The following is a 14241-nucleotide window of genomic DNA, read 5'->3' on the forward strand; positions in this document are numbered from 1 at the left end:
TTATAAATTACTCACATAGGAAGTTAACCTGACAAAATGGCCCGGAATAGAGAAAAATTGAAAACAAGAGAAAAATGACGTGGGGTCAAAAAAGTTCCATTAGATGAGCTATTGCCCCCTTACCTCCCCTCTCCCGTACATTATTAACCTATAGTAACGAAATGTGGGTTATTACAGCATATTATTTTGTTTTAACATAGCGCGTGCACCTGGGGGTTGCAGATAATATGCAGCCAATCAGAGGTAGGGTCACAAAAGGAAAAGACCTGGGAAACAATCTAAATTTCAGTTTTCATAAATTAAAAGGATGGGCTATTTAATTTCTATGGGCTATTACGTCAGATTTTTAATTAAGATGCCAGGGCTATTTTGTCAGAATGTGGTTATGATTAATGCGATGATTAACTAGCTATCAAACATAGGCAGCACAAAACAACAGAAATTGCGAGTGAGGATTGAATGTGCGTTTCTTTTACATGATGATAAAAATGACAACTAGATGAACTTTTTCCTCGACATCAAGCTCCGCTCAGTTAGCTTCATTCCAGATTAAGATCTCCCTCGCTTTTTTCTACCTATATGCTCATTTCGACCTACATTTTTTTGCTACATGGACTGGATTTACCACAAAATTTTATTTTAAGTACTTTCAGTCACCATGACGTATTATCATCAAACGTAAAAATTTCAGGCTAATAATATAAAAAGCGTCGAGATGTGGTCTATTATTATATCAGCTCTGGATTTACTTTTAGAACGAAGCCTGAGCTCTAGTAGCCGGTTGTTAATACCCTGTGGCAGTAGTGTTTCAGAAACTGTAAAATTTTACGTCGCAACTCACTTTGCAACCGCCTTAAAAACAACCGACTGACGTCGGAAGAATTGCTCTCGAACGACTAGTGGGAGCTCGAATCTATGACAGCCTGCTTCAGTTGAGGTGGGGAGAGGGGTGACTAAAACTACCTAGGAGGCTTCAGATGCGTCATTAGAGGTTATAATAAACCACATAACAATTCCTTTTTAAAAAATTACACCAATTTTGTCGCACTTTTCATTTCACTTTTGACAGTGCACTGTCACCGCCACTCGAGTTCAGCTGCTGACACTTGAGAATGAGAAACTTAGATCAAGCAAAACAAAAATTTAACGGCGTAAAAGTCACTCAAAAAGTGAAAACGTTCAAGCAAAAATTTTGCATAAAAAAGACCAACACAGTTTTAATAATTGCTCAAAATTTTGTTTGAGAGCAATTAGTCATGGTAAGCTCGCTGACTTCAATTACGCTGACAAAAAAACAAAACCACGACTGTGCTAATAGTTCTAATTTGTATTCAATATTCGTCAATTCCTCTATTCGCAGAGAAGGCTTCAAATACGCAAACACAAAACACTGCTGCTACGCCAAAACTTATACTAGCGGTCGCCGTATATTAATGATTTTTAATTTAATAGTTCACAAAAAAAACGTTTTTTAGATACGACTCTGATGACACTGGTGATTTTTTTAGTTCCATTAGCATAAAAAATAGCAAATACTAAATACTCCACAAGAATTCAATTTATATGCAGATATTGACTATCTACACAATCTAAGAATTCTAAGGTGACTTGAGCTATCTAAACTTTGTTTAATTGTTCTAATAAAAGAACGGGTGAGCATGATGAAAATCTGGTCGTTAATTTTTTCTTTAGTGCACCACAAGACACACTATGCATTTAAGTGAAGGCGCTTCAGGTGAACTAACCTATCCATTATCTTACAATTTCTATGCACTTGAGAAAAATAGTTAAAAATGAAAATCTTAATGAATTAAGAAAAATTGGCATTCTGAAAGATGAGAGACTATCGCAAGAAATTTTTATTGCCGTTTTACAGTTTGCTAACAAATTTGCACTTTCATATTTATGTATGGAATTCAATAGAATAATCTTAATCTGCGCATACTACGAGTAGGTAATATTTTCCATGTTCTTAACAATTCCAAAAAATTAGTAGTCAATAGATGATTTCGCTGCAAAATCTAGAACTTTGATTAAAGTTTGGCAAACATAGTCCTGCTTCAGGTGAATAAGAATTTGATAATAAAGAATTCTTAAAAGAAATTATTGTCAATATTGAAAACAACCACTCAAAAAATGGAAAGAGCTATTCGTTTTAGCGATCATTTCATCAATATACTAAATAGTATTTTAACATTATGTGCTAACATAGACAGCATATTGATGTAATAGCTCCAAATAGACTTGTTGGTTGTATAAAATATATAGAAGCAGATCTGATGGGAGTTGCCAACGCAATCTCTAAAACTTATTAAACATCAAAAGTCATTGAAAAGATTTCAGGTTTCTTGTTCATTGATTACGCTTCAAGTGATCTTATTCGCCTTATTCACGTGTCAGAGGTCCCTAAAAGAACAAAGCAAATCATTCATGATCATGAAATTATCACTCAATTCGCCTAAACATAGATTGACTAGTTATTAATGAGTATATCAAAACAAAAGATGAGAATTACTGTTTTGCGCTCTGCAGCATGAAAAAATGTAAAATGAAAAATGAGCATCAGACGACCCAAACAACAAAAAAATGCGCAATATAGCAACGCCCACTTTACCAATTCGCAGCTGTAATAAACATAAAACGACTACTATCGGAAGAATTGCTCTTGAACGACAGGCGAGGCAATTTAATTCAGAGGCTGTAGCCGAGATAAGGGTGCAGAAATAGTTTACCACGCCGGGATTCCAACCATTGACCTCCCGCTCCACTGCTCACTCGGCGATCAGCCTCTTCTTCTTGCTATGCTGCAATCGATTTTATTTTAGCAACAAGCTGTACTTCGGAGTGAGAGCAATAGAAATCACTCAAAAATGAAGAACGAAAGCGTGAAAAAGTCACTTGGGAACTCAAAGAATGTTCTAGAACAAAAGCACAAAATGGTCAAGCGAAAAATTTTCATTAAAAAGACCAACACATTTACAATAATTGCTATGAACTTCGTTCAAGAGCAATTAAAAACACCTCCGATCTAGTATTACAGTCTGTACCATAAGGTTGGAGCAATCGAACGTTTGAAAAATGCCAAAAACATGCAATTGAGCATGCCGAGTAATGTTGAGTTTTTGAAACGTTCGATTATTTCAACGTTATGGGACACGCTATAGTTGCGTTAAGATATAAGATGTGTAAATTCTATCTACAGTTAATAGAAAAATTGAGAGGATTCAGAACAAATTGGTACCTAATATCTTATCAGGAATGAAGCTAACTAGATGCTAGAGTGAATGTATGCAGAGACAGATTGATTGATATATACATGATCCAAACAAAACTCACCACTCAAAATCATCGAGAGACAGACAGACACGCACATTGTGATTGAGGTACATGAAGCGATAGAGACACTGCGAGATATAGAAGAGAGAGAGAGAGAGAAGGGAGACAAAGCAAGGCGGACGCATTTCCCATTCCCATTCCCAATTGCAGCAGTACCCATGGATAACACCCAGCAATCCACCCGCGATGATAATGATGATGCATCATCCCAAATTGGACATAATCAGGTTGCCATACAAGCTATGTGACCGATACCCACATCACCATAACACTATCACATCTGAGTTGTGATTGGTCAATCGTTTCTTCTCTCTGATTGGCTCGAGACAGACACGATGTGCAACTCTATCTTTCTTTCATTACATCACAACGTGAGATCGATTCTCGTGACGATCACTATCACGATTTTTTGTTCCAAAAGACAACTTCACAAAGTGATAACAATAACGCGACTTGACTATTTCTAGTGTTCTGACTGAACTTGTTTCAATTATCAGAGTTGCATAGTAGAGATCAATTGCAATTGTCTCTTTACGTGGCTCTTTCCCAAATAAGATCAACCCTTAGTCAATTCTGACCGATGAATAACCATGATCTATAATAATTGCGAATCAAGCATGAGGTTTCTGTCCACAGAGAGGTGTAATATATATTGGGAAAGAACCACATCTTTTACAATAGGAAAAGAACCTCGTTATAAATTGCACAAAGTAAAAATTTGTTTTTATTCGGCTATTTTAATAGCAATTCGTTTGTGGTACAATTGGGGTACATTTTAATGTAATAGTTCCGATTAAGAAAACAGTCAGGAGTGTGTCAAAATGGACCAAGCAGCAGTCAACGAGGAAACCCAAATCAATTGAGGGATAAATAAATCAATACATCTTTCAGCGGCAGTAACAGCATCAACCTCAGCAGCAGCAGCAGCCCACAAACATCAATACACCAGATGCATTTATAAACCCCATTATAAAATTATCAGATTAGCAAATTGAAAAAAATCCACGAATTAATTACGATCATTTATTTGATTCACCATTCAAACGTTAAGTCTCTATCTCGCAGATATTGAAAAATTTGGCCAGGTATTTATTTTAAACCTACGGTGGGACGCATATAAAACTATTTTGTGCAAGTATTTCTGCAACTTAATAATTAATTAACTTATGTCATCAAACAAGTCTACACAAAATTGACATCTTTTCACAATCAATCGAAGCAAGAAAATTCTTTAAAATTGATATTTAGAGTTGAAAAGCACAGCCTTGACCCTAACCATCTATTTAGGGTAAGCTCAGGACTATCGGCAAGCTATTAAGCGAAAAATGGAATCCACTAACATCTTGCTTGTGCCAGTCTAAATAGCTGCAATGTTTGTATTTCATCAATCTGCAAAAATCAGCGGATGAGACAAATAGAGCGTGTTTGAAGTAAGGAAAATTTGTTTTGAAAGATATGATTTGTTTTTGAGCTACAAAGAGTACGACTAGTGTCTGCGTCAACAGCAAAATGCGGGTCTTAAGAAGTTAGAGTATAGTTCTGGTAATTCTTGGACAATTCCAGCTCTGACAGATTTCCAGGAATAGACTTTAGCGTATACACTTAGAAATCTTTAATTTCCACTCAACATGATTCGACTCACAATTCCATTCGTTTGTGGGTCTGTTTCAAATTTGAAAGAACTCTATGCGGCGCAACAATTCACAACTTGACAGATTAAAATTGACAGACAAAACCCCATTTTTCGACTGAGGTTTGACCTTAATTACTTAGTGCATAGTTGATCGACTTCAAATCACAAAGATGCTGACAAGAGGGTAAGATCAAACTAGATAGAAATAATAAATAAATACCAGGCAGATTGCCGGAAAGCAGTCACGATTTATTCTTCTGACCCTGATTTGTATTGAATTCAGCAAAAACAAAACAGAGAAAGGAAAAGAAAACAAAACTGATTATATCCTTACAAAAAACCTATAAAAAACGGGTCACTTTTATTCAACTTGGTAGTTAGACTCACTCTAGCCAAATGAGAAGCTAGATGGATTAGTATCAAAACCAATAAAAATCATACCTGGTAACTTTTGAGTTAAAAAAGTTGATGCATTAGGCAACAAAAATGACTTTATATTTTCATCCTGTTTTTCGTTATTGACTCAATTTATTTTAAAATGCTTCACCGAGCAACTGCATGCTAAATGCGGATTGTGCATTATGGGATAATTATGAAACTATCCTAGAGATTACAAACAAATATCACCATATATATTGAAAAAGTAGTAAAATTGAAAAATGAGAAACTATTTTATTTCGATGTAAAAAAAACGACAACAAAAGCCATTTGAGATGATTCGGATATTTAAAACATACCCGGCAGATTGCCGGAAAATAGCCGCCGTTGATTCCAATAAGCATGATTGGGATTGAAAGAATAGAAGATATTGAAAAAAAAAGATTTTTGTACAAAAACATTTTTTAAGTCTTTATTTTGATGGCATTTCGTAGTTGAACATACTTCTGTTTCTTAGAGAGAGGCAACAGGGGCTACTATCAATACCAATAAGCTTTAGAGATGGTAACTAAGACTTATAGGAACGACGTTCAAATAGCGGGCATCTAAAATTGGGCTTTATGGGTTTATCCCGTTTCTACTTCTGACTTCAATTTTTTATACTGACTCTGTTCATTTTGAATTGCTTTGCTGAGCAACTGATGTTCAAAATCACTTTTAGCAGAATGAGAGAAGAGAGAAACTAGTCTAGAGAAGTCAAAAAGATATCACGCAAAATGTTGAAAAAGCGGCAAAATGAGGTAAAGCGAAAATTTTTTTTATTCGACGAAGTAAAAAAAAAAATAGGAGCGCTATAATAGCCGGCTGAGAAGATGAGGCGGCTATTAAACATATTATTAAATTAAACCAGGAATAACAACAGCACATTTAATTTCAGAAAGTATTTGGACTTGTCAATCTGTACAACAAAAACGATACAAAGTATACGAGCTGAAAGTATTCGACAAAACTTTCGCATTTTTAGCTGATTTTCGTGAACTAAAAATTAAAGAGAAAAAGGGTTTGCCGCGTGATGAGTGTGATGTTTGAAAAATTTATTATTAAATAGACTTTCAGTTATAATATGATGTGATCAGCTTGTTCTTCATTTGGAACAGTTAGACTTTTAAGAATAATTAAAAAAACAACAAGCTATTAAGCGAAGCAAATAAATCTATTAAGGCGTAATCTTCTGCTTGCGCCAACTAAAATAGCGGAAATGTTAGCATTTCAACAATCTGTGAAGAAAATCAGCACGTTTTTGTTTTGCTCATTTTCCAAAGCCACCGCTCATCAGATAAATAAAGCGTGTTTGAAGTACAGGAAATGGTTTTGTTTAAAAAACTGATGTATGATTTGTTTCTGAGCTTCAAAGAGTACGCAAGATCTCTCCGTCTGACTCAACAGCAAAATTTGGGTCTAAAGAAGTATATTTCAGGTAACTCTTGCAATTCCAGCTCTAACTGATTTCTAGTGAAACACAGCCAGTTGATTATCAGAAGGTAGTTGGACTTGTTGAACTGTACAACAAAAATCATAAAAAATATTCGAGCTGAAAGTCTATTTGACAAAACGTTAGCACAATTTTGCTTGTTTTCGTTGAATGAAATAAAAGTTAAATGAAAATGTTAATTAGCCTTCATTAAATTTTAGTTATAATATGATGTGCTCAGTAAGATCTCCATTTCGATCAGTCGCACTAACTTAGATTTAAGACAAAAAAACGGAAACTTGTGCACCAGAGAACGAAAATGACGTCACTCATAACATCAAAAAAGATGGCGGCTATTTATAGCCTAAATAAGCGTCTCTCCTAACCACGAAAAAGATCGATATCAATAATTTTTAGTGATACAAAAAAGATTATCTTCATATCAGATATCTCAAACAAGTTCAATGACACCGGAAATTAATTTTAAAAAATAACAAAGCTATAATGAAAAATTCAAAACAGCAGCGTTCAGGAACTCTTCACAAAAAAATCTGAACAGTGATGAAAAATAATATAGTTTAGCACCAATCACTGAAAATCTTATAACTATAACAAGAAGATTCAAGAAAACGCAAATGCATAACTACTCATATTAAAAAGGAAATAATCGCTCTCAGACACCTCGGCTAATTCACAGGAGCGGTGTACCGAAATCTGTTATCTAGTTGCTATAATATATCCAGTAATTAAAATAAGATTAGTTATTACAACCAGCGACACGTAATCTAGCGGCTGCCGCAAATACAATACAAATATAGATCTAGCAATATTGTCTGTGATGAGTGGGTGACTTTTATTGCAAAGTTTATATACCTCTAAGATTTGTTTCAAAATACACGGATAGTAAGTAAAGAGCACTTCGTTAAAACAGCATGTACGCAAATAGCTCGCCTCCCCGTTCTTCATAGAATGTCAATTTCCAACAAGGTAGATTCATTGAAAATGCAGACAACTAAGTGAAAAAGATTGGTCACAATAAAAAGGAGATACAGTCAAAAAGAAATCGATCCTAACCGACTAAAGTCGAACCAACATCTCTAAAACGAAGTCCAGCTTTGGTTGCAACAATCTTAAGCTTAGAAAGGCTAGCCACAATGGATGAGCCCAAACGTCCCTATTCCTTTTCATCGGCTCCAACTTAAGTACTATTGAGCTTCTAAGAGCTACACAAAGAGCTTGAGCAGCTTCACCCTTTCCGAGGGCAAAAAGTGAAAATGGTCGGACAGAAAACCGTCCAGCAAAAATTGCGTTAAAACATCAAAATGCGTCAAAGAAACGGCCCAGCTAAATGCGTCAAAGTTCATTTTGATTAAATTATATGACAATGTAAACTACTCAAAAGCGATTTCCTTGAACAATTAAAATTTCTTATGAGCCGAATTAAACATATAACAAATTTAATAATTAGAACACAGCCTGCAGATTGTCAGAAAAACCTTTGCCACTGACTCCCTTGACGTCTATAAGGATTGAAAAGAGAAAGAAAAATGTAAAAGTTTGAAAGACTATTTTTTAGACGTTTTCTAAGTGTTCTAATATGTAAAATAGCCGCCACTGAGGCGCTAGACGCACATCGTGATTGAAACAGAAGAAAAAAGAAGAGCTGAAATTGACAAAATTTTTTCCTAAGTTTCAAAAGTTGTTCAAATTCAGTGTGCAGTTTCAGCTAGCTTCTAAACCTATACTCACCTCGGCTTCTAAACTAAAGGGTATTGAGCTTAATTTTAACATCAGTTAGGAATCGCTCTAATGAACTTTGATAACCTAATACACTATGACTTAAAGACCGGGCTTTATCGGTTTATCCCGTTTTTATTGATTTTGCTGTTTTGACATTGACTGTATTCACTATATTGCGTAATTCACTGCGTGAAAGAATTTAGAATCCATTCAGTTGAAACATTGAGTGAGGTAAGTCAGAAGTCAAACGAGAAAATTGTGACTTATGTAAACAAAAAAACGTGATCAAAAGGTAAAGCGAAATAAAAGGAAAGGAGAGCGCCTAAAAATAGCCGTTTGAGAGGCTGCTGGCGGCTATTAAAAAACAGTAAACAACCGACTAACGGTGATCTAATTGATTTCAAAAGACCGGCGAGATGATGACTTCAGTAGCAGACATCTGGGACTTACGAAGCTAATGGAGTAAAGATCTATTCACTAGCGAGAACGCGAATTATTAAAATAGAAGAGAATAATCACGCCATAAAGCAGCATTTTCGGCCTCCCATCTGGCTTTAGCGTAATAATAGCGTCAATCTAATTTGAAATACATACTTGTTTGTCGTAGAAAACAAAATACAGATATGAGCAGTTGAAGTTATTGACGCCACTTAAAAATTATGAGCGAACATAAACCGAAGTGGAATGTAATTTGATAGGGTGTATAGCTCAGAAACAATTAACGGATGCAAAAAAGACGACCCCACAGAGGTTCAAACTCCGTGCCTCCAGGATGTCAGTCTTACATCTTCACCACTAATCTACAATGGCGCTGCTTCTGTTTTGTTCAAAATAGCTTTTTAACTAATAAACTTTATTTCAACTGAGATCACTCAACATAAGAACTCAAGCGTGAAAGAGTCAACTCAGAATTTAAAAACGTTCGCGAACAAAAGCTCAGTCGCGAGTCAAAACTTTTGAAAACACGATTACTATAGTTGCTTAAAATTTTGTCCGATTGAGCAACTTTTAGTGCTCAATTGATGTGAGTTCTTCTAAATCATTAGGGAAAAACCTCTTCTATTAGGAACCTTTCATACAAATCAATTTACTTGAATTTAATATACCCCCCCCCCCCCAACGTTGTGCCATCAAAAATCAGGCAAATGATTTTAATTTTAATGTTTTCCATAAACTTAAATTATATTTGCTTAAGGTACTTTGTACGGTGTCATGCATATCAACTCTTGTTAACTAAAGTGAGTAATGAGTTCACGTGCCAAAATTTTGTTGGCTGTTAAAGTAAGAAAGTTAGGGGGCAAGAAATAAAGTAGGAGGTTGCAACAACAGCAGAGGCAAAAAGTGAAGGATGTTCTCTTTCCACCGTAGGTACTCTTCCCCTCCGGCTTTGACGAGATCACAGCGTCAATTTGTTTTTTATATAGTTTTGCGTGTCATAGAAAACAGGATACAAAAATCAGCAATTGAATTTATCGACGCCGATTAAAAACTATGGGAGAACATAAACCGATTAACGTGGAATGAAAAGCTCTCGAACAAAAGGCGGGGTAAATTAGTGTATAGGGGGTATAGATCAGAAATTTTAAATGGAAGCAAAAAAGACAACTCCACAGGGATTCGAATTCCGTGCCTCCAGGATGTCAGTCTAACATCTTCACCACTAATCTACAATGGCGTTGCTTCTGTTTTGTTCACAATAGCTTTTTATCTAATAAACATTATTTCAGAAAAAATTAACTGAGATCACTCAACATAAGAACTCAAGCGTGAAAGAGTCAACTCAGAAGTTAAAAACGTTCGCGAACAAAAGCTCAGTCGCGAGTCAAAACTTTCGAAAACACGATTACTAAAGTTGCTTAAAATTTTGCCCGGTTGAGCAACTTTCAGTGCTCAATTGATGTGGGTTGTTCTATATCGTTAGGGAAAAACCTCTTCTGTTAGTAACCTTCTTTACGAATCAATCCACTTAACTTTAGAATACCCCCTCCCACGATTTGCGGCCAAAAATCAGTCAAATGGCCAGAAATTTATTATTTTCCTTAAACTTAAGTTTTCATTTTTTTAGTGACTTAATAGGTGACTTAATCTACTGACCTAAAATTTTTGCTAATTAAAGTGAGTAATGACGTCACGCGCGGAAATTCCGTTGGTTAGCTGAGGGAAAATTTCGGGGGGGGGGGGCAAAAATGGACAAGGGAGGGAGTAAAAACAGTAGGGGCAAAAAGGTCAAGGGTGTTCCCTTTCCACCGTGAGTTCAAGCATATACAGTTAGTTGGGGGCTAGGTGTGCTTGGGATTTCGTGGGGGATAGGAGTGCCGGAGGATAAAACTTAGCTCCGAACAATTCCTCACCCCATTGAATTTATGTCCACTAGACAGTTTCAGTGAATCGCATACGTGAAGACTACTAGCTCTAAAAGAAGTGCTTAGTGATTCAACGCCCTCGGGCTTAATCAGTTTATTCTGTCTGTAAGGGACAAAAGGTCACAAAATTATTAGCAACAAAAATTAGCATTAAAATTATCAACAGGGCTAAAATAATTGCTCAAAGTTTCGTTTGAGTCCATTTACAAAAACTTTTGACAATCCTGACTGTTGAAAATGATTTCTACCTCTGATAATTTTAGTGTAACACTGATAATGATGACTTGTGACCTTATAATAACGACATGCGATTTCGAGTTGGCAATTACAAATGTCAGCCAAATAAGAAAAAAAAATCCACAAAAAACTCGGATCAAAATCCGATATTTTTAAGATCTATTATTACTATCTTCTAATATAATTAAGTGTTTTAAATGAAGAAACTCGTCATCAAAAACCTTATAAAAGTTTCCCCCTGCTAATTGCGATGCTGTTTTAACGAGATATTCATCACAAATTATTTAAGACACCACATTTTCTAAAACGCCATAAAGCATTCCTAAAGAGCTACGATACACAAAAAAAATGTTGACTGCAAATTATCAAAATTTCGGATCTTTTCCGTTTGTGCCCCCCCCCCCCCCCCCAGTACGTTATGCGCCCCCAGTTAAAGAGCACGTTCCATTACATAGTAAATCATTATGTAAAAATATAGCACGGGCGTTGGGGGGGTGCAAATAATATGCACCCACAAAGCTGGGTGGAGGGGGCACAAACGGAAAGATCCAAAATTTGTTTGCCAAAATTTTAGACATTTATGTGATCTGTTTTAAACTAATTGTTATACAACTTCTCAAAACGGATCACATATAATTTCAAACCAACACAAGAAAATAGGCAAAAATTGTGCCATAAAACGTTTAAAGGCTAAATTTTCATTCTTTTCACTATATTTATGGAGCCCTATTTATTTATATAATAATAACAGTGACAATACAACCCCACAGAATAAGAAAAGAAGAAAAGCAAACAGTCATTTTCAAGTAGCAACAACCTGAGCTGCCCACGATGACCATTCTGATAAGCAGAAAGGAAAAGATGCGAAGAAGTAGCCAACAATATTGCCCTGAACTGACCTGTTGTTGTATTCTGGTGACGCCTCTAACCCATAACACCCGACTTCTGTTATCACCGACTCCGCCAACTACTCCACCTGTTCCACCCAAGCCTCCGCCCATGTTCACCGTGACGTCACCAACACCTGTTCCCGTTCCATCACCGCCTACACAAATAATTTGATAGATTAAATAAATTTAAAGATACAAGTGAGGGGGGGGGGGGGGGGGGGGCGAACATTTCACTCACTATATATTTTCTAGATTTCAGCAGTAGTTTAGTTCAAAAATAATAGAAGCAGTTCAGGTTCATAATGATTTTCAACTTTAAGTCTTAAGTTTTCCTATCTCTGATTTTCAAAGTCCAATGAGAGATTTCTCCCACACGTATTAAACATAGCCGGCAGATTGCTGGAGAATAGCCGCAAAATAGACGTCTGAGGCCCCTGATTCAGAAAAATTGCCAGGACTGAAGACAAAAAAAGTGCGATTCAAAATATGATATCTATCCAGATTTTCAAAGCAGATTTCGAACACTGAGGTTTTTCAAGCAATGTAGCCTTAAAAATACCCAGTTGGGTGGCCTCTATTGAGTTTACATTCTAAATTTAGAAACAATAAAAGGGCGCAAGAAATATCTCAATCATTTAAGTATTGTATGCTGAAAAATTAAACCTAGCCGGCAAATTGCCGGAAAATAGCCACCGTTGACCCGCGTGACGCACATTGCGATTGAAACAGAAAAAGAAAAAAAAATTAAGAGCTAGAAATTGACAGAAGTGTCAAAGTGTTATTATTTGGTGTGTAAATTCTGTATATTCCAAAATTACACCTAATTCAGCTTCTTAGCTGAAGGCTATTACGCATAACACCAACGCCAGCTAGCAATCGCTTTAATAAACTTTGATAACCTAATGCACTATGACTTAATGAACGGGCTTTATCGGTTCATACCGTTCTTTTGATTTTGCACTTTTGACATTGACCGTATTCACTACATTACGAAATTCAATGCGAGAAAGAATTTAAAATCCATTCAGCTGAATCATTGAATAAGTCAAGCGTGAAAATCATGACTTATGTTAAACAAAAAATGTGATCAAAAGGCAAAGCGAATTGGGAGAGCGCCTAAATAATAGCCGCCGAGAGGCTGACGGCGGCTATCAATTATACGACTTACCTAGAAATGAAACGCAGGAATAAATGCAGTAACAAAAAATTCACGCATAAAAATAGGTTAAAGGTAAACTTCATTAAAAAGAAGTCGCTCTGTGACTTCTGGGCGCGCGATCAAATAGTCAAAGAACAAGCAGAAACCGAGGAAGACGACGAACAAAATAACAGCTCAAAGATTGCCAAAAATAGTTGCATAGCTTGGTAGATCAAAGTCTCAAATTACGCCAAAAATTGCACATAAGAAACACTAAAAAACATGAGAAAAAAAACCCTATTGCTTAACTTTGCTGTATGTTTTTCAAACTTACTTAGATTTCAGCGTTATATCTAAAAACAGCCACGTCATCTGACCTTAACTCCTCAATTCAAAGCAAGCATAACTTTGAGGCAATAATGTTCAAGTATAACTTTTGAAAAGTAAGTGATTTTGCGAGTAAGTTAAATCATGATAGACCAAAAAAAATTCACTTGCATGAATGAAACTTAATTCCAATAAGAACGGTCCAAAACTCTTGATGAAACAAAACCAACAACAGGCCATCATAGCTCCACTCAGTTATGTACAGTAGGGGGAACGGGGTCGGTGATTGCAGTTTGCTATAATACACAATTAAAAAAGTAAAATGAGAAAAAGAAACCAACTTTGGCGCTCTTAGCATTGACTTTTAGTTACAAATTTATGACAATTTATTACAGCTGAGCAAAAAAAGCAAAGGATTACAAAAATCTCAACCCGAAAAAAGTGTTAGTCAACATGTCATATTGTTCAGGCAAAAATTTGCCATAAGAAGACAAATACGACTACAATAGATTATTCATACGTAATTCGAGATCAATTATTAACAAAACAATTAGCAACAAAACTTAGAGAAATATACCACTTAGTTTGAAATACCATTTACCATCAAACTAGAAGTCAGAAAAAAACCGACTAACGTCAGATGAAATCCACTCAAACGTCGTGGGGGAATGTTAATTTAGATGGTGCAGCTAAGAAAATATTTTTGGTTTCATAACACCCGCGAAGAA

General features: G+C 35.8%; 1 protein-coding gene across 1 annotated transcript in view; it reads right to left on the bottom strand.

Annotated features, from left to right (window-relative positions):
- LOC142341430 (plasma membrane calcium-transporting ATPase 2-like) overlaps positions 1 to 14241 on the bottom strand; it is a 184091-nt gene that overhangs the window by 22851 nt on the left and 146999 nt on the right. Inside the window, 1 exon segment of the mRNA XM_075392362.1 lies at positions 12058 to 12203. Within this exon segment, the coding sequence (XP_075248477.1) occupies positions 12058 to 12203 (146 nt within the window).

The sequence above is a fragment of the Convolutriloba macropyga genome, chromosome 6, assembly GCF_964194025.1.
Source record: "Convolutriloba macropyga chromosome 6, txConMacr16.3, whole genome shotgun sequence".
In the NCBI taxonomy this organism is placed as follows: domain Eukaryota; kingdom Metazoa; phylum Xenacoelomorpha; order Acoela; family Convolutidae; genus Convolutriloba; species Convolutriloba macropyga.